We start from the raw sequence: 22246 nt of genomic DNA, 5'->3' as shown, positions 1-22246 counted from the left end.
GGGTAAAATGAGATGGGGGCGGAGGCCAGGACAAATGAGTGACAGGGGCAAGTGCTGGCAGCCGTACCGGCAACCACTGTCCATGCACTTTAGCCTGGAGGTGAGAGAGAGAGAGAGGCTGGTGGCATACATTACTCATTTACCATCATGAGATGATAGGGTATAACTTTAGAGACAGCAGTGGGAGTGGGGGAGGACCTCCAAGGAGAGGATGACCATATATTGAGAAAAGTGGGAGGAGGATATGGGGGATACAAGGTCTATATCAAGAAGATGGCCAAAGAAGAGGCATTATTTAATAAATCCAACAGTGAGATAGAGTGATTAGCATTAGTAATTATATACTTGTACGTATAGGCTAATAGAGGTTACCATTGTCTTATTGATTTATAGTAAGTGTGGTCATATAAATGATTGGACATGCACACTACATTTAAAATTTTATTGCATCCGTAAATCATTTAATTACAGTTATTTACAATGAGCTCGTTCATATGTGACCTATTGGTCATAAATCCAGCTGTCAATAAAAACATAAAAATCATAAAGGTGATGCGAGACAGGGCCAGCCCAATTAGAAACTATTGAACACTCACACACACTGGTTGATCAGCTCTCCACTTTTATTTTTTTGGAGCAGCAGTCCATCAATCTTGGCTGTGGCAGTCAAGTGCCTTCCGACCCTCTCCCTCTCATGTGTCCTCAAAATAGTGTGCTGAGGGCTGGGTGGGGTGTGAGCCTTTCTATTTAAAACCACACTATACCACAGTCAGGGTAATGTGACCTTCTCTGGCACAGTGCACCACTGATTCCCCATAGACCTGCTCCAGCCTGAGCATACCACAGCTGCCCCCCATCTGTCTATTTACAGTACCTATATTCTATTCCTTCTCTTACTCAGTTCATTCCTCATTCACAAGTTCAGATCCACCTATTGTCCTCTTCATTTTGTTTTCGCAGTTTCATGTAAGGTGCGTGCAGGTAAAGTGGGACAACTCGTAAAGTGGACACTGAAGCTTAATTATGTCAGGATCCATACCCGGACAGCCCTGTCTTTACATTTTCTATGTGTTTTGATTTTTGACATGGCTTTTGTTCTTTGCTTATTAGTCTTCCCTGCCACACCCTCTTGTTAGTCCTTGATTGTTCATTTTTCTCAGCAGTCCCTGATTAGTTTGCCACCTTATTTATACTGTTTGTATTATATGTGTTTTTGCTGGTTCGTCTGCTTGTGTGTTTGTGCACGTAGGGTTCAACTGGGCTAAAGGCACACCTTAAGTAAAATGTGCTTTCTTTCTGGTCACAAAGTGTATCAAGATTGAAAAAAATATTTAAAAAATGTTTTAAAAGGTGGCGAGAGGTAAAAGGCCCCCACATTTGGGTTAAAAGGCCTACAGGGGGGGTTAAGGTCATATCCTGTAAATAAAGGGACAATAAATATAGGGCAAAATTTGTCAGCTTAGGCAAACACTTTTGAGACTGCAAGATTTTTGAGTAACAAATACCTCTTCTGTTATTTTCAGTCACATTTGGCATTTAATAACATCTCAAGTATATATTAATCTCTATTATGATTGGTCAGTCAACGTGAGCCCAGTTTGAAAAATTTTCATAACAAATATATTTGGCCCACTTAAAGGTGCAATATGTAACATTTTTCATGTAATATTCGCCTTTGTTTTTGCCAATGTGTGAACGGCTTGTAACGCAACTTAAAAAATGAGCCCTTCCTGGACTTCTTAGGTTGCTTATTCAAGCCTGTAGACTGATTTTCATGCAAAGGGAGTGGGTCGCTTTTGCCGGGAAGATCCAAAGGATGTGACGTTTATGTGCGCTCCCGAGAGCCTCGCCTCAGACAGTAGCTTCTCTTCCGCTATTCAACAGCATCAACAATGCAACACTAGGTAACATTATCTTAGAGATGGAATCCAGCAAACGTCCGGCTCCCAGCACAACACCGACTCCTACACAAACTCTGAGTAAGCCAAAAAAAAAAAAAAAACATTTACTGAATCCCGTCTGGCTAAGCGGGAACGTGATCGTGATCGAGCGAAAACTAGAGTGAACATCGACAGGGCATTTGATTCCTGAAGGGACATTCATTCGGTTTTGGGGATCAAAACCGACTCTGAATTGGCATTTTTCTTATTGGACAGGTAAGCTTACGTAACTGCAAAGCATGTGAAATACAGTGCCATAAGGATTGAGCTGTATAATTTTAGCTAACTTGAACTTGCCTGCTAACATTGACGAATTGCAAGCTACCTTGCTTCGTAACTTTCAAATAATTTCAATGATCTTCTCTTTATACTAAAAGTCAGGTATGCTGATTCACAGTAACTGACATAATGTTCATCTGTAATTATTCAGCAAGGTAAACTACGATAACACATGAAATGAATGCTAGACAATGTTCAAGATAATGCAAAAAGCTCCATTAATTAGTGTAACATAACTTGGTTATACAGAAAATATATACAATCTATTATTATAAAACAATAGCACATTGATATTTCAAAATGACAGTTGTGATGGGATCACATCAATACTGAATTGTGTCAACATATTTATAATGTATAGTCTATTTTATAAACAACTACTGTCATCATCCACCAAATTTAGCTAACAGCTATTGATAAAGCTGGCTAGCTAGCTAACGGCGACATAGGCTATCGTATAAATGCAGTCAATGTATCATGCAAAGAAAAGTGATTACTTCAAACTACTGTCTCGCATAGTCAGACCTATATCCACACTTTGTTTTAGCCCTGTTCCAGCACTGGAGATTCAAATATAATATACAGTCTCAAAGTTTGTAGTAAAACAATCATAACTATGTAATTTTAATTATGCTACCTCAACTTTGATCATGATGCCGGTGAATCACGTTCAGTCTCGCTTCCCTATGGAGTCATGCTCGCTCGCGTCCCTATACAGTGTGTGTGATCACAAGCAACAGGCTGAAGTTCACTAAACGGCCACAGGTGTCATTAATAACAAGGGTTTCTGAATCTTACATACTGCACCTTTAAGAAAAACAATGTGTTTTATAGCCCCTGCAACAGGGGCTTTTTTTTTATTTAAAAAACTTTTGATTTACAGTTAAAGTCAGAAGTTTGCATACACTTAGTTTGAAGTCATTAAAACTCATTTTTTAACCACTCCACAGATTTAGTATTAGCAAACTATAGTTTTGGTAAGTCAATGAGGACATCTACTTTGTGCATGACATGAGTAATTTTTCCAACAATTGTTTGCAGACAGATTGTCTATATCACAATTCCAGTGGGTCAGAAGTTTACATACACCTAGTTACAGTATTCACCTTGAACAAAATATGTATTTTGTCAGACAGCACCCTCCGGAGACGAATGAGATGGTCCTTCCAGCTCTCCGAGTGAATGACTATGTTGTCGATGTAAGCGGCTGCACTGGACCAATGGGGTCCTAGAATGATGTTCATCATGCGTTTGAAGGTGGCTGGGGCCCCATGCAGCCCAAAGGGAAGGAACCGGTACTGCCAGTGCCTACATGGGGGTGCTAAAAGTGGTTTTCTCCTTCGTGGTAGGGGTCAGGGGTACCTGCCAGTAATCCTTAGTGAGGTCAATTGTGAAAATGAACTGGGCCCTTCCCAGACATCCGATGAGCTCATCCACCTGGGGCATAGAATATCAATTGAACCAGGAGACCTTATTGAGCTTACAGAAGTCATTACAGAATCTGTAGCTGCCATCAGGCTTTGGTACCATCACGATCGGGCTGAACCATGGGCTGCCTGACTCCTCGATGACTCCTAGGTGTAACATCCACTGAATCTCCTCCTCAATAGCCTGTCTGTGAGCCTCAGGTACTCTATAGGGCTGCTGCCATACAATGACTCCTGCTGGCATGTAGATGCCTTGAGCTGCCACCTGAATTTGGTCTGGGTCTCAGAGAAAACTTCGGAAAGCTTCTGCACCAAGTGCTGCAGGTCAGACTTCTGAGAGGGAGTCAGCTGTTCACCAGGGCTGTTAGCTGGGGAGTGCTATCCATCCAATATTTGAGACGGTTGACATGATAGACCTGTTCAGTCCTATGGCGACTCGGTTGGCAGACCCAATAGGTTACAGGCCCCACCTGCTTGACCACTGTGTAGTGTCCTTGCCAGAAAGCGAGGAACGTGGCATTGGCTAATGGAAGGAGCACCAGGACACTGTCGCCAGGGTGGAACTCTTGTGCCTGAGCTGGTTCGGTTAAAGATCCATTGCTGGGCATGCTGGGCCTCAGGAGGAATTTCTTCACGAGCGGCATGACCCTGTCGATCCATTCTCGCATGTCCTGTACATGTTCTATGAGAGATCGATGGGGCGATGATTGTTGCTCCCAAGCTTCCTTTGCGACATCCAGCAGCCCCCAGTGTTGTCTCCCAAACAGCAGTTCAAACAGAGTGAGTGAAGCCGATAGAGGTTGGGGCACCTCTCATACTCCAAACAGGACATATGGGATCATTAGGACTGTAAGGCTGGCACCAGGATGTCTACACCCAAAAGGCGCCATTTCCGGTAAAAGTCAAAGAACTCTGCAAGGATCAACATCATAGAACTCTCTCACAAAAGCTGAAATCTACACCTGAATATCACCACAGTGCCCCCTCTTCACTCTCTCCCCCTTCTCCCCTTCAACAGCTCAGGACCAATGCAAAGATGCAAGATTTATATGTAAAAATATAACAAATACCATGAAAACAAAGAATGCAACTGTATGTGTTTGATATCATTTAAGAGGTCTCTGTGCAACTGGTATTATGGTCTCTTTCCCATGTTGGTAAAACTAATGGTGACAAAGTTATAAGGTCTTTGCCAAATATTGCATAATTCTGGAGGTCTATCCCCCTACTTGACCTACAATTTAAATGATCTCCTGTATGTTAATAAGGTTAAATCCCAGGAAGTCAAGAACCCATTCACCCCCAAATTCTCATTGTTCAAAGGATAATACCATTTGGTAAACAATGTTTATTCTGTCTGGGTATTTAAGGAAAGTTGCCAAGAAGCTCAGGGAATCTGTATTCAGATCTCCCATACTGTCGTTGTGTGTAGTTTCTGTTTGCCAAGTGTGTTTCTCTTATTTTTAGGACTGTTTGTTTATTCTGATAATATGTGAAACTGGGTTTGACTGAATTCTTGTAACAATGTTTTACATTTACATTTATGCATTTGCCAGACACTTTTATCCAAAGCGACTTACAGTGCCCTTATTACAGGGACAATCCCCCTGGATCAACTTGGAGTTAAGTGCCTTGCTCAAAGCCACAATGGTGGTGGTTGCGGGGATTGAACCAACAACTTTTACTTACCAGTTCAGTGCTTTAGTCCACTACGCCACCACCACCGCAACAACCATCGCCCCATCGATCTCTCATAGAACATGTACAGGACATGCGAGAATGGTTTTATATCCTACCTGGCAAATAAATTGTTATTATTTGATTTATTCTGAATTCTTCCGAAATCATTTATGACCGGTAGATTGTGTTAAAATATGGTTTGTTACCGCAAGTATGAGATCAGGATAAGACCATTACTGAAGCTTAATGATAGGAGAATCCATGTAAGACTTCAGTCACTGCTTATCGTCAATCATAGCAAGTTGTATGTACGTGTCTAAGCGATGGTATCATCTGATTATGAGAGAAGCCAAATCAGATGATATTTAGATTACCCTACAACCTCTGACTATGAACTGAACTGGCTCGCTTGTGACACTTGTCTCGTAATTGAAATAACGGCCGGCGTGAGACTCTAAGCGACATTCAAGTATTGATCAAAAGGACAAATGAAAATTAAGATGATTCAGAGTAATCAATAACTTAAAAAGATCAAATTAAAAGAATGATCAGAAGTTAATTAGAACTGTAATCTAAATTAGAGGTCAATTTAAATTGGAGTCAGGTTAATATAAAATTGTAGTCAGATAAAATTAATAACAGAATCAATTTGTAAATAATTTCTTTTCTTCAGTGCTTAGAAAAGACAGAACAACTCAGAGACCTTCAAAGGGCCATCCTGTTGGAATCCAACATCTAATTAATAGGTTTGGCAGTAGCCCTTCTTTATTTACAGGACCCAGTCGTGCCCATACTCAGCCACCACCTGGTGCAACATGCGTTTTAGGGTTTGGTTAAAAGGCTCCACAAGTCTGTCCATCTGTGGGTGGTAAACTGAGGTGCACAGATGGTGAATGCGCATCAACTTACACAGGTCAGCCATTAACTGGGTGAAAAATGGAGTACCCTGTTCTGTGAAGATCTCCTTCGGGATGCCGACTCTACTCACCAGCATAAAGAGCTCCTTGGCGATGTTACGAGAGGTGGTTTTCTACAGAGGAATGGCTTCTGCGTAACGGGTTTCATAATCTACGATGACAAGGATATACTCGTGTCCCCGGGCAGACTTTGGCAGCGGCCCCACAATGTCCATACCTATGTGCTCAAAGGGCACCTCAGTCAAGCCAACAGTATTAGGGGACTTGGTGGCAGTTGCTGGGGCACGGTACGCTAGCACACCTTGCACAATGACGGAACCTCTTCACCTCTCCATCTAAACCAGGCCAGTGGAATCTGTCTCGTATTCATTGAATGGTGTTTTGGGTGCCCAGATGTCCAGTCCAGTTAGGATGTCCAGTTAGGGGATGAGAATGGGCCAGCGTTATTATGGCTTCGGTCTTGCTCTGCGGCACCACCAGCATTCAGTTTTCCTTACCCCATCTGCTGGCCATGCGGTAAAGTAATCAATTTTCTACAAGAAAATAAGGAGAAGGTAAGGGACCGTGATGCTGCTAGACTTCTTTCAACACTTTGACTTGTCCCTAGCAATGTTTCAGTCGACCATCCTCTCTTTAGTCTCTGGAAAATTAACCTCCTGAACTGATCTGGTGGAAGAGATCAGAAAAGATATTGATATTTTTATTTTTCAACTCACTTTCCCTCTCACTTTCCGTAGCCAGCAGCACCGGCAGCACTCTGGGATTCCATGGGAAGTGTTGTGATCATCTCCAGGCCGAGGGTGGAGTTGTGGTGACAACAAGAGGGGTACGGGGAGAGACTTCAGCAGCACAACTTCCAAGGTCCAGGAACCCAGCCCGTGGAGATGGTAGCAGTGGCAGATGGCACATACTGGGTATTACCATAGACAGGGTATTACCAACAGGTGACTGGGATGACCGATTTCCCAGCTTCTTGGTCATCATGAGGTCAGGCTGGGCCAAGCTAATGGAGCTACCAGAGTATAAAAGGGTCCAAGTCCGCCGTCCATTCAGCCTCATTTCCCGGAATGGAGCATTGGGAGGAGCCACCTGATGGAACACAGCCAGCGAACCAAACCCGTTCTTCAGGTGGATTTGGGTCAGTCGGAATCAATTATTCCTACGGGTTGTTGAGCTCTGCATGGTGGTCTGCCCTTGGGGTGCCCTCTGCTGGTCACTGCTCTGGAGGGCCCCTTCGAGGAACAATGGGAACCCTGTCCCCGGCGTGCATCACCTCCGCCAACTCGGCCGCTTCCACCAGCTCAGCCAGGGTGGTGGAATTAGTCATACCCATCGCTTTCCACAGTGGCCATGGACAAGCATGCAGAAGTTTATCCATCACCACTTTTTCTGTTACTTGGAGGACATTAGGGTTTCCTTGTAGTAACCACAAGTGAACCAGATGAGACAAGTGGGTGGCTTGGACACTGATCAGGACACAAGTTTCATACAGCCACTCGCGAAACTGTTTAGCCTCACGCACCAGCGACAAACCCACCAAAGCAAAGATTTATCTCTTCAAGGCCTTGTAATCGTTCATTGAAATGGCTGGAAGAGCATAATAGGCATGCTGCGCTTCCCTTGTCAAATAGGGGCGATAATACGTGCCCACTCATCCTTATCCTACTCCTCATGTTCGGCCACGAACTGCCTCCACATCATTATGCTCTGTGAGCTTTGTCATTAGCCGCAGGGTGGGTTGCCATTGTTCTGGTGCGGCTGTATGTGCTGCGTTCTCCACTCGCAGCTGTACTAGCTCACGCTCGGTCCGTTCCTGTCTGGCGGCGAGCTGTTCCTGGCCCATAGTTAGCTGCTCCGTGATCCGTTACTGTTGCATGGCCAGCTCAGTGAGATGTCAGAACACATCTTCCATTTCGGGGGAGAGGGCTATGTCTGTGGGGAGAGAGACAGATGATCATTACCTCCTGGCGTCGTCATAAATTACCCACATTCTCCATAACTGTGGCGGGCAAAAGGAAGCGAACACAGAAAGGTAATGCAATTATACAACAAAGGGGCCCTTTTATTGAACACAGTGCAGCGAGGATGAGTGTGGGGAAGGCTTGGTAGAGGTGGCTTGTGTGGAGTTGTGATGTTGCAGTCTCTGTGTTTGGTGAGGTGGTTTGTAGTGGCTCGTTCGGGGCGATGAATTAATTTGTGCAGAGGGTGAACGGGAATCACGGTGAGCACCAGCCATGCAAGGGTTAGTCTGTCTCTGTAATGGTGAGAACAAAGAACACATTAGTTTATGTGTGGAGTCGGTGCTCACATGAGTAGTACCACAACAGCATTTAAATCCTCTTCTCTTAACGAGGATGATTGAAGACAGGTGTGCCCGTTTAGCACTCTCCGCTAGATTCCAATCCATAGTGGTGCTGATTGCCAGGGGCAACGTGTAATCTACAAATCCACAAAGGAGATTTGGTTTTTTGTTTTAAATTAAGTTTATTAATTAATGCACAAATAAATGATGAGCTGTTTGTATTTGCACCTTGCTTTGAAAATAACACTTCAAGCATTCAAATAAGCCCTCATCCACCTGTCTATAATTTTAGACACTCTTCTGTAAAAACACATTTTGCAAACAAACATTTCAGAGGTGTTGGTCACATGCAACTTTGTGCTTTAGCACCATGTAAATGTATTTTGGCCTATGCTTCAGGATGGCAGAAAAAGCACTTGTCTTCTTGTCACCTTCTCATGAATAATTATGAGGAGGTACAAATCGTACATAACACATTCAGTCAATATTGATTTCAAAGCTGGAAAATAAAAAATCCAGTCCCTATTCCTAACTGTAACGTGGGCTGGCAACAAGGCAAACAAAGAGACGATGATGAATTGCAATGATCCCAAGTGCAGTTTATTTACAGTGCTTTCAAACGTGAAATAAAACATAAACATAAACTTGACTAAATAAAACTAGACTTGACTTGACTTGGCTACCAAACAACATTACATTAACAATACTCGACAATGGACAATGGACAAACATGAGGGTTAAATACTTGGATAAGGGAGAACACATGACGATGAAACAGGAACTAACATGGCATAGAACAAAAACACATACAACCCTGACACAAATTTCATTTATTTTTTAAATTCAAGCATGTTATCATTGTCTTCTATCTTGTAAGCACCTTTGTTTTACTGAGCAACTGAAAAATAGCAAGTTTCTCTTTGATTTTATGTTTTCTAATGTTTAATTAAATTAGTATTAATTGGTACTTAATACTTTTAAAACGAATGATTAGATTTTCATTAAAACATGCAATGATTAATCCAAAAGTAATGAGATTAGATAACCTAAAAGTGCAATATAAAAGATTATGTAACTGATTAGGATTTAAGCCTCATAATTTGTAATTAGTACCAGATTACATGTCAGAAGTAATCTACCCAGCACTGCATCTGAGACAGTTGATATTACAAAGAAACATAACTGAGAACTCCTTTAAGTTACCTAACCTTGAGTTACTTCTGACCAGCAACCGCTGAGCAGAAAAAAAAAAAAAAAAAAAAGTTACACTAAATGTTCCAATGCGAATTCAACACTTTACAATTAACAATTCACTCTGAACTAATAAATGTACAAACAGGGTGGGGGGAGGTTAGCAAGAAGTTAAATTGCAATGTGTTTGAAAGTAGATATGTATGCAGACATGCCTCCAAAATATCTGGCCCTGATCATCTTCACTCCTTCTCTTCTTTTACACTGCTCTTTCTACTCAGAGGAGAACAGCTGAGTTTACATGGCCTGGCATCTGTATTTGACCTACTTAATTCATGATGTAGCAGTCAGACCAGAAGTTGTTAAAATGAAATCCTCCCTTGTAAAATCATTTAGCTCTGAGACTGTGCTCGACATAGGTCACTTCCCTTTGCAACCCATGAGTCATTTCAACCAGCATCTCCAGTGTATTTGAGTGTTTGGGTAAATTATTAGATAAGTTTTATTTTAAAAGCTTTGCCACATTAATTGGGAAGTTTTTGGGTCCATATGATAAAGTTCTCTATATAGAGAGAATGACGCCTTTGATTTTATTTTGGATTATTTAATCTATTATGGGTTTCTAAGCACATTGACATTCAACCTTTCAAATTTACCTTTGCAAATTAGTAAAAAAACTTTAAAAAGTTCATGCAAGTAAAACAGTTTGCTCATAGATTCTGTTCTGCACAGCAGCACTTCCACATTTACACTGAGCGAGCAGCTAAACCTGTGCTGAGATTATGTGCTGATTTAGCCCCCCCACCCTCTCTCCTTTCTCCACAGTTACTGAAGATGACAACCTGATCCTGATCTGGCCTATGCTCTTGCCATGTAAGGCTTGTAGGAGACTAAGACCATGCCAACCTAGTAATCAAACACTACTAGAAAGGGGACAGGGTCATTACAGATGGCCATTAATAAAGACTGAGAATACAAATAAAAAGAGGAGAATTTACAAACAAATTCAAGTTTATTCAGTAAATTGAAGTCATTTTTAAAAACTGCTGTCTTTTTAAACATGATAATAAAATATCACTGAAAATATAAATATATCAATAACAGATATATCAATAACAGATACAATAATAATGTTATCATAGTGTAATTGTTGACAGTGTACTTACATGTACTAACAAATTAAAAACACATTTACAAAAGAACAAAAAACATGGGTAGCAAACATTTTACCAATGATTTAAAGAGATTTTGTACAATTAAAAAAAACAACAAAAAAAAAAACAAGAACGAATGTAAAAATAAATGTATAAATTTGATGAGATGTCCAAGGCATTATCAGTATGCAGTGCCTTTTCAGTCCCTGAGAAAAATCTTATTATCTATAAAAAAATCATATTACATTTAAAACATGTTGAGACTGAAATTACTCCCAAGAGGATTATGTATTAAGTTTGGATATATATTTACACAAAATTATACACTTATTTGAACATATATTTTTATGTTTTTTGTAATCACTTTACAGTCAGAGACATGCGTTTTTCCTATGTCCCCAGGTACTATTTTTCACATTACATAATGGAATTCTGTCATAATCAAATGAAATACTCATCAAAAATGAATTTCTTGTTTTAGATATGTTAAACAGTTTTTTATTTTATTTTTCATTTTCTTCATTAGTAGTACATGTGTTTCTGCCTGTCCTTAAGTAATGCTTCCAACCCTGTTAGTATGAACTAATGGCAGCTTTAACAAATTTATCCAACCAATTATGACATCAATTTCCAAATATGACATGACCTTTCATGGGAAATAAAACTAGGAACACAAAACAAATCTCAACACTTCCTTGTCCCAATTTTACACACCCTGTTAGATAAAATCACAAGGTCAATCAACTGAATAAAAAAAAAAAAAATGTTACAAATAGGTATTGAATAAAAGTTGCAATTGACCCTATCCCAATGTTACACAACATCACAGATCTGTAGCTAATATAGCCTTCTACCACCCTATAGCCTTCTACCCTGTTACCCTATTGCAATTCAGTTTTTATATCAGTCATTCATTTGCAAGTGGATAATATATACAACTAACAATATATCTACATCATGTATTTTTTAAGAAACACAGAACATTTTGGTTTTACTTCTTCCCTGTTGTGTCACATTCCACTATCAATTATTTTATACGTTTGCAGATCAAATTCAGAAGTCAGATGCTTAAGCTCATCCAGTGTTGTTATCAGAACAATAAACATATCCTTCTCCTTATGCAATGTTCAAAAAAAAAAAAAAAAAAAAAATCAAAGTCATCATTAAGGTAAAAAAGGCACAGCATACAAAGAATGACCCCCTGGTTAACAAAACCTGTAACCTAAACTCATTTTATTTCCATGACCCAGAATATTTGAATAAGCACACGTTTGTGCAATGTGTGTATCTGTGTGACGGGTGCTAATCAGTATTATCTTAATTTCCCTCTGCGAAAAGTGGAACCTTTAGAGGCTATACCTGAAACACAGTCAAAAGAGATACCAAAGTTAACAACAGATAATACAGAAATACTTAGTAAAGTGGTTGATAGAATGCAGAGAATTTGTCAAATGTAAATCTGTTGTTTGATCTTTAATATGACTTTAGATTAAAAATGTATCTGTATGTTAATATTTGATTTAATTACTTTAATTGAAACATAAAAAAAAATGCATGCAACTATGAGCGATGCTAAAACATCTATGACCCTTCCACATACCTATTACAGCAATACAGTGTTGGGGACTAACTGAGTAGCGAAGTTTCTAACTTACTGTATTGTAACTACATTTTCCAGTAGCGTGACAGTAGTTCAGCTGTTTTCGAAACAGCTTTTCCAGTAACAAGTTATTGTTCCAACAAGTATAGGTGTAGAGCAAACAAATGCTACATATGTGTTGTAAATGTCACATGTTTGTGCATGTAGCTTTACTGCAGAGGGAAAAATCAGACATGCTCTCCTAAACTTTCCTTTCCCTCATATGTAGGGTGCAAAATTCTGTATCGTTCTAGTGAATCGGTTCATGTTAAACCATCTTCTCGCTCTTATAGAGTAAATTCTAAACAGCATTTTTGCACCCTTAAAGGGCACAACAGAGCTTTTCTGAGCTTTTCGAAAATGCTCTCTCAAGTGGATACATTTTAATATGCGTCTTCACGTGTGGACAGGGAAAACTGAGATATCTAAAAACAATGATGTATTTGTTGTCATGTGACGCAGTCATGTGATCCATTCAGCCCAAAACAATCAAGATGGCTGCCCATGTTTTAGCGTGTTGTTGTGCCTGCTCTCTACTTCTATAGCATTGTTAAAATAAATGTTACTTTGTACAACCTTCACATTGTATTATTTCAAAGGTGACAGGAATTTTCCTCGGAATTACTGTCTGGCAACAGAACACACGGACAACTGTTTTTCAGACCATACATTGATTTTTCACATGCGCAGTAAGGGGATTTAAGAGTTTTCAGTGTGGACAAGCAACTTTTGGAAAACCTTGAAAACGACAGTGTGGACAGAGAATGTTTCGAAAATGAAAACGCAGTTTTCAAATGTATCTGGATTAATGTGGACGTAGCCTAAAAAAAAACAATTCGAGTTTATGTGCTGTATTTCAGGTCTCCTTTGATGTAGCAAACATTTTTTGTTCAATGCTGCTGTTCACTACTACGTTTTCGTTATATAAATTAGTTTGTATTCATGTTGTTTAAGTGTATTTTGTGTAAATTTATCCTTTAAATGCTGTCACCCTATTTGCAATTGTTCATTCAAATATCCTTAATGTTTTTATGTTAGGAAAAATTGGGTCTGATTAAGCTATTGAATAGTTACATATTTAAAGGATAATGCCCTCTTAAGTAGCTTCAGTGTAGTTTGCTACTCTTTGTTAGTAGCTTGTTGTCTAGCTAACTACTTTTTTTTTTTTTCAAAAGAATAGGATGACTAGATCATGAGTATCTTGTAGCTTGGCACATTACAGTTTCAAAGTAGCTTCCCCGAACCTGCAGCTGTGAGTATATACAGTATAATGATCATGAGGGTTATGCCTCCATCAATAATTAAACTGACAAAAGAAATAACTGTAATATGTATGTCTAATTTTGCATCAGTGTTACAACCACTTACAAACACAAACAACAATTTGACTTAAAAAAAAAAAACTACAATTTGACTACATCTTACTGCAGCAATAAGAGAGAGAGGGAGAGAGAGTAAGTAAACACCACACCTTTGGAAGGAGGAGGTGGTGGCGGACTAGCCTTTTTTATTAGGTCACTCTGAGAAAGTGCCTCCACTATCCAGGAGAGGGCATTAGAGCAGTACTCCACCTGAGGAACAAACAAATAATAAAGAGCCACATAGAATATTAGTCATAAACCTAAGGTCTCCTTTAAGACCCAAGTTCATTAATTACATTGCTTGTCTGACAACTTGGAAGATATTCAAAGCAGATCTACATTCTACTGGAGGCTTTGGATGAGGGGGGTTGTACAGGGATAGGGTGAATGACGAATGCTCCTTGGTCTGCGCTGAGCAAGCAAATACAACAGCTGCAACTCAAATAAGGCAAGACCTATACTGTCACCCCCACACAAACATGTGTGCACAATCTAGCTTGCTGTAATTTTAAAACACATGTCACTGTGCTCAATGGACACAGGTAGATGGGTGCGCACAGCTTTTACTAACCTCTGACTCCAGCTTTCTCAACCTGCGATCATGATCTCGAATCTCTCCCATCTGCTTCAGTACATTGTCCACCCTATACACACATATAGACACATATTCAATACACATACATGCTGTTATTCAAGATGCCAGTGCCAGGATTTGACAGTCTCCATGTCTCCCCCCTTCACACGCACAGAAACACGTAACAAGAGCTGCCACTGTGAGGTTACTAAATGCCCCCTCTGGTTGTACACTAATACATATCTACTTGTCAGGGACAGCATGTTCCCCTTTCACTATCATTTCTAAAACTCACAATTAAGGAGAAAATTAAATTAAAGCTGCACTAAGTATTTTTGTTCCTCATTAAGAAAAAGTTTTACCTCTATAGTCCCTTTGAAATATGTTTAAAATCATGTACACTGACATTAGATCTAGGCATATCAGTATCTTCATTGGGGCTGCCTTGTTGAGATCACATGACCCTATTATTGAACACTTTTGGTCATGGAATAAATGAATCATAGCTGACTGTGAACAGCGCAATCTACAAAAGCATCAGTAACTGAACGGGTTTGCTTTTGCATGATGCTGCATTCATGCCACTAGATGTCAGTATAAGTCCAAGATGACTGCCATATTGGAGAGCACAACATAAACAATAAAAACTGAGTGCACCTTTAGGTTGATAATTGTTGATTTGAGAATAGAGAGGGGAAGTTAGAGTTACTGACTTTGTGGAGGTACGTTTGAGTCGTTCTGTGTCACTCTCTCTTTGTTTCTTGCCTTGCGTGGAAAGCAGGTTCTCTTTTAGAGTGGACTCCCATGTATTCAGCCAACTGGCCTCTTTGCCTTTCAGGTTCAACACTAAAGATAGAAATACACCCAGGGTTAAAGACAAACTTGTGGGTTATCAAGTTGGATTGTGTGATGTACAGTGACCCCAAAAGTTATTTGGATACTTTTGAACATTTGTCTCATCTAAAATGTATGAATTTTATTGCATAAAAAAAATAAAAAGTAGCATTTGCAAACAGACCTTTTCTTAGAATTACATTTTCCATTTTGCAGTTACCTTTAACCAACTGGTCTCAAGGTCATTTTTAGTAGAAGTACTTTATGAATTCAGTTCCCCTTAAGTTCACACAGGTGTCCAAGATAAGTAACCACAGGTATATTTCAACACATTAACTATGGACATGTTCCATTAAGTCTGTTCAACTAGAAAGTGTCTGAATACTTTTTGTCGTAATTGTTTTAAAATTTGAAACTGAACTTTAAACTTCTTTTTTTTAAATGTTTGCTTCAAAAGTTTTCTATCTTTCCTTAAAATAAATGCCACTTGACAGACGTTCACACACATTTTTGTGAATGCAAAACACTTGTGCATTTTCAAGTGTGGCTGAAGTGTCTAAATACTTTTTTAGGGCCAGTGTAAATTTTATAGTAATATAAGAATGAATCATGTTTCTTAAAGAACTAGAAGGAGAACATACTAAAGTGTTGGATCTTAACAGAGGGAACTCTCCGGATGACCCTCTTGAAGAAAATATGCAGGTGAGAGATGATGATGAAGGGTGGGGCAAGGCAGGGCCGTGAGTGATACTCCACGATCAAGTTATAACGCTGGAACTTCCAGTACACATCACTGTGCTCCTGGACCTTATTGAATGTGTAACTGTAGACATAGACACACACATACAGTATACATGTATCTACATACACTGATCAGTCACAACATTAAAACCATTGAGAGGCGAAGTGAATAACATTTATTATCTCATTACAATGGCACTTGTCAAGGGGTGGGATATATTAGGCAGCAAGTGAACAGTCAGTTCTTGAATTTCATGTGTTGGAAACAGGAAAAATGGGCAAGAGTAAGGATCTGAGCAACTCTGACAAGGGCCAGATTGTGATGGCTAGATGACTGGGTCACAGCATCTCCGAAACAGATGGTCCTGTGGGATGTTCCCCGTATGCAGTGGTTAGTAACTAACAAAAGTTGTCCATGGAAGGACAACCGGTGAACCAGCGACATGGTCATGGGCACCCAAGGCTCATTGATGTGCTTGGGGAGCGAAGGCTAGCCCATCTGGTCCGATCCCACAGAAAAGCTACTGTAGCACAAATTGCTGGAAAACTTAATGCTGGCCATGATAGAAAGGTGTCAGAACACACAGTGCATCGCAGCTTGCTGCGTATGCGGCTGCATAGCCGCAGACCGGTCAGAGTGCCCATGCTGACCCCTGTCCACTGCCGAAAGTGCCTACAAATTGCCTACACGTGAGTGTCAGAACTGGACCATGGAGCAATAGAAGAAGGTGGCCTGGTCTGATGAATCACGTTTTCTTTTAGATCATGTTTACCTGGGGAAGAGATGGCAGCAGGATGGGAACAAGGCAGGCCGGAGGAGGCACTCTGGGCATGTTCTGTTGGGAAACCTTGGGTCCTGGCATTCATGCGGATGTTACTTTGACATGTACCACCTACCTAAAGATTGTTGCAGACCATGTACACCCCTTCATGGCAACAGTATTCCCTGATGGCAGTGGACTCTTTCAGAAGGATAATGCACCCTGCCACACTGCAAAAATTGTTCTGGAATGGTTTGAGGAACATGACAAAGAGTTCAAGGTGTTGACTTGGCCTCCAAATTCCCCAGATCTCAATTCGATTGAGCATCTATGGGATGTGCTGGACCAACAAGTCCGATCCATAGAGGCCCCACCTCGCAACTTACAGGACTTAAAGGATCTGCTGCTAACGTTTTGGTACCAGATACCAAAGGACACCTTCAGAGGTCTTGTGGAGTCCATGCCTCAATGGGTCAGAGCTGTTTTGGCGGCACAAGTGGGACCTACACGATATTAGGCAGGTGGTTTTAATGTTGTGGTTGATCGGTGTATATGTTTTAACCAACTCATCTTTTCATATACAGTACTGTGCAAATGTCTTAGGCACGTAAGATGGATCTCAAAAACATTTGACTTAAGATGGTTATTTATATCTTCAGCTTTAGGAAATCAAAATTTTAGACTCCCAAACATTAATTTTGCAAATAGAACAGAATAGAAAAACAGGGAGCCCTGCAACAGAAGACATGGCCACCACAGAGTCCCCAACGGAACATCGGTTCAATCTGGGATTGAATGAAGAAACAGAAGCAATTGAGACAGCATACATAGACAGAAGAACTGTGGCGAATTCTCCACGAAGATTGGAACATCCTATCTGCTAACAACCAAGAAAAACTGTATCCAGGTGTAAGTAGGAAAATTTGTGCTGTTTTGAAGGCAAATGTGGTCACACCAAATATTGATTTAGCTTTTTTTTATGTTTACTGGACTTTGTATGAAGTAATTGATAAATGAAAACTATTTATGGCATTATTTTTGAAGACATCCTCACTATCCCACTTTTTTCACAAGTGCCTAAAACTTTTGCACAATACTATGTGTTTATATACAGTATATGCTTCACCTGCTTGTGACTCCTGTGCCAAATCAACTGAGAATACTATTTCTCTCTTGTAGAAATACAGTAGTACATCTAGCAATATAACATCAAGATCTATAGAGATATCTACTGGAATCCAAAGTTTCCAATACAATAATGTCTATGTGAGCTGATAGTTTTAAGGATAAACTGAAAATCAAAGATATCGATTTTTTATATTTTTTCAGCTCTGAATGTGCAGTTTTTTTTACCTGAACATTGCAATAAGCAAGTTCACCAACAGAATATTGGTGACCAGCAAGTAGACAGACAGCAGGATAAGCACCAGCCAATTAGCTTCAGATTGTGGGCAGGGCTCTGCTCCCTCATTGATAAGAGTGATGTTGTCTGTACAGTCTTTCCCATATTCTATGTCAGCTAGAGAGAGAAAAAAAAAAGACTTGTTACAAAAGAATCAATTAAATAAGCTAAAAGAGGTGTAATATACTGTACATAGGGACTTAAGAATACACACATACAAACACACACATGCGCACGCAAACACACACACACACACACACACACACACGTTGGTGCGGCTATCCTTATGAGGACTCTCCATAGACATAATGATTTTTATACTGTACGAACTATAGATTCTATCCCCTAACCCTAAACCTAACCCTCACGAAAAACTTTCTACATTTTTACATTTTCAAAAAAAAAACCATAGTTTAGTATGTTTTTTTAAGTGACTTGAATTATGGGGACACTAGAAATGTCCTCATAAATCACAATCACATAGCATAATACCCTTGTAATTACCGGTTTGTAACCTAAAAAAAATTCCTCGTAACCCCCCCCCACACACACACACACACAAACACACACAAATGAGGACATTCCTTGGACTTCTATTGTTGTTATATAAAGCTAATTATAATTATTAATGACTAACTCAAACCCAAATCCTACCACTAAAAGAAACATTTAGCATTTTTAGAATGAAAATATGTTTTGTTTATTCAAATAATTCATGAATTGGTTGACCAAATGCAGATGTCACCAAAGGGAGGTTTTGTCAGATCTAGCTAATTTCTGGGGACAAATTTGTCCCAAACTATAGTCTACATACCATCTATTTCATCCAGTGGTATCTGCCCATATATGTGCATGTATGGCCTGTAGAACACTCGCCGAGTTATCCAACCAGGACGGGAATCGTAGGAGTATATCAGTGCCTGATTGGCCACTCCATATGCCATTAGCCACACCCCCAGGAAGAACAGAAAGAAAAACACATCTTTCACCTGTGGAATAAATGACAATACTTGAGTATAATTATATGCACATAGTAGATTTAAGCACGTGTTCTGAATAAAACACTTAGCACTTATTTCTCACCATTTTGCCAACTATGATGATTTTGGGGCCGAGTTGTTTGTGAACGGCAAATATGTGGATAAGTCTGAGAGTGAAGACCATATAGTCTACACACATTACTGCACGACCAAAATTATATGACCAAGGAAACATCCTGTAACACAGACACACATGCACTAACAAATACAGTCACATATACAAACAAACAGATACTTCCAGGGCAGATTTCTCTAAATGAAGACAAGCAACACACCTCAAGACAAGCCCCAGAATGAAGAGTAAGATGGCAGTAAGGTCACACTTGTTCCAGATGTCTTGGATATACAACTTCATCCTCTGAACTAAAGAGTTAGATCCTACAAAGAAAGTCTGAGGGGGAGTTCTAGATTCAGCAATTGAGTGTGTATGTGTATGTGTATATGTACAGTGGCCCCAAAAATTATTTGGGCATGTTAGCCAAACTGTATAAATGTTTTCATTATATACTGGAACGAAATATCAGGAGGTACAAGCACACTTTTTATGCAAATCATTTTACATAAAGAAGTTTGTTTGTTTTAAAATTATTAAACAATAAATGTATAGTTCAAAATTAAAACAAAAGCATTTGGACAGTTTCTGGTTGTGCAGAGTTAATATGATGAACTACACATGTGGTTACCCTGCTGGGATACCTGTGTGAACTGACTTCATACATCCACTAGAAATAAACTTGTAAAATGTTGGTTATAAGTAATTGGCTGTTAAAATGGCTGAGAAAACCATTTTAACATTTTAAGTGTGGCTACAGTGTCCAGAAATCTCCAAATAATTTTGGGACCACAGTATGTGTAACAACTGAGAATTTTCATACCTGTCGAATCTCTTCACAGACCAGAGTAAAAACCCAGAAATACAACACAAGCTCTGAAAGGGCAGGTCCGTTTGGAGGTGGAGGCTTGAAATCGACCAATAGGACGTAAGCAAACAGGAACAGGAACAGGAAGTACATCAACACATTGCCTAGAAATGAAGTGACCGGTGCAAACCAGAACTGCCGCCATCGATGAAATATAAAAGGTCGTTTCTGGGTATCAGCATTTGGCCCTGCTGTATAAGAAATAAAGATGTAAACTACCCACAGCGGATCACAGTTTAACAGGATGTCAGAAGCATGCCACTGACACACACCTTCAGGGTTTCCCTTTAAGGCACTATATTCCTCCATGTCTTCTTCCCTGTAAAGCATAAATATTAAGCTCTTTATGTTATGCATATCATCTGTAATTCATTGAAAATGTTTGTGGTGCTGAGAAACCATCAATTACGTGTTTATAACTTCAGCCAATGACTCCACTCCCTCAACACTATCAAATTCTTTTCCCTGTTGATGCTCCTCATTCTTTTCATCTTTCTCATGCTCTCTAAGGATAGAGGGACATAGATTTGACATGAAAACTTTAAAAACTGCACTGGACAGAAAATTTTACTTTAAATCCACCTTCCAACAGCAAAAACATAAAATATGAGGTACTAACCTGAAACTGATGAGGTTGGAAAAGATGAAGGGAGGCATGAAAAACGAGAGAACCAATTTCCACACTTCTGTGTTGCTGTCCATGTCCCCCCACCAAATTTCTGACAATAAATTCTAGCCAAGAAAGAGTTGAAGAACTATGACACTATCTACTAAGCAATATTTATACCCAAACAGTTAAGACCACATACTACTGAGGAACATAACCACTTCTAACCTGCACTCCATCATGGCTGAAAAAGAGGCGGGCATCTGCTGCTGTAGCCATCTGCAGACAGGTGGCCCCTCCCCATACAGATGACTGTCTGATGAGAAGCTTGTAAGAGCGGCTTTCATCGCTCTGGTCACACTCACTGAACACATCTAGAATTAAAGCAATGAAAGAAAACACAGGGTATAAAATAGGGCCTAAAATTTTACAATCATCTTATAAGAGGTTTGCAATTTTTGTCTTAGTTACTTTTCATGTTGTTAATTTTATGTTTGGATACTAATTTATCCAGGAACAGCCCCATCTGTCATCTCTTTAAAGGAATATTTCAGCCCAAAATTAAAATTATTTTGTCATATACTCAACCTTATGTTGTTCCAAACCCATATTACTTTTTTTTTTCTTTTTTTTTCTGCAGAACACAAAAGATGATGTTTGGTACATTAACAGCCTTTTATTATATGGGAACATGATATAATGAAAATTAATGTTGACAGAGGCTTTCGTTCTGCCTATCATCTTTTGTGTTTCAAGGAAGAAAGAATGGGTTGTCTTATGGGTTTGAAACAACTTGAGAGTGAGTAAATGAAGACAGAATTTTTTGGGTGAACTATCCCTATAACTTGATTAAGTTCACACCCACCATGTGCCAGATTCTCAAAGGTCTGAGCCAGCTCTTTCATGGAGAGTTTGTTCTCAGTCTCTGTTTCCAACTTGGAGAGCTCTCTTAATATCTTACACCCTGCAAGAGCACTTAGCACTGACTCCCCCACCTCACATTGAGAGAGAGAGAGAGAGAGAGAGAGAAGGAGAGAGAGAGAGAGAGAGAGAGGGAGAGAGAGAAGACAGACAGTTATCAATTTAATATCCTCATTTGTTCATGTAAAATATTGTAAACCCTGTAAAAAAAAATATATATTCTTGTGACCAGTATATGTTGGATTTTGGATATTAATTGCTGGCATTGGATGCTGGTGTGCCGGTGTCTCTATATCAGGCTTCTCTACTAGCTCAACAAGCATCCCATGCTTCCTTGGTCAACCAGGTTTACTAGACACACCATACTGGTCGACCTGTTTCAACAGCTACGTTTTCTACCCACTAGTTAAACCAGTGCCAAACCAGCCTGGACAAGTATGGAAATTAATGTTGGTCTTTTCAACACTGTTCAAAACATATGACATAATAAAGTAACCCCATTATGTTATGATCCTGTCTGGACTGCCCTTTCTTGTCTATCTGTTTTGGATTTGGG

At 39.7% G+C, this 22246-nt stretch overlaps 1 protein-coding gene across 2 annotated transcripts in view; it reads right to left on the bottom strand.

Annotated features, from left to right (window-relative positions):
* Positions 1-10787: 10787 nt before the first annotated feature.
* Positions 10788-22246, bottom strand: part of LOC127451799 (transient receptor potential cation channel subfamily M member 4-like) — a 33833-nt gene continuing 22374 nt past the window's right edge. For both annotated transcript variants that reach the window (XM_051716744.1, XM_051716745.1), the window contains 15 exons: positions 21635-21764; positions 20998-21143; positions 20782-20894; positions 20572-20667; positions 20435-20481; positions 20118-20353; positions 19518-19633; positions 19286-19418; positions 19017-19191; positions 18154-18319; positions 15940-16121; positions 15178-15310; positions 14462-14534; positions 14001-14100; positions 10788-12249 (listed from right to left, as the gene is read on the bottom strand). In XM_051716744.1, the coding sequence (XP_051572704.1) occupies positions 12203-12249; positions 14001-14100; positions 14462-14534; positions 15178-15310; positions 15940-16121; positions 18154-18319; positions 19017-19191; positions 19286-19418; positions 19518-19633; positions 20118-20353; positions 20435-20481; positions 20572-20667; positions 20782-20894; positions 20998-21143; positions 21635-21764 (1893 nt within the window). In that variant the 3' untranslated portion in view covers positions 10788-12202. The remainder of the gene's footprint in view (positions 12250-14000; positions 14101-14461; positions 14535-15177; positions 15311-15939; positions 16122-18153; positions 18320-19016; positions 19192-19285; positions 19419-19517; positions 19634-20117; positions 20354-20434; positions 20482-20571; positions 20668-20781; positions 20895-20997; positions 21144-21634; positions 21765-22246) is intronic.

Source organism: Myxocyprinus asiaticus, chromosome 14 (assembly GCF_019703515.2).
Source record: "Myxocyprinus asiaticus isolate MX2 ecotype Aquarium Trade chromosome 14, UBuf_Myxa_2, whole genome shotgun sequence".
NCBI lineage: Eukaryota > Metazoa > Chordata > Actinopteri > Cypriniformes > Catostomidae > Myxocyprinus > Myxocyprinus asiaticus.
The sequence above is the reverse complement of the archived record's forward strand: the minus strand, read 5'-3'. Positions and strand labels throughout refer to the sequence as shown.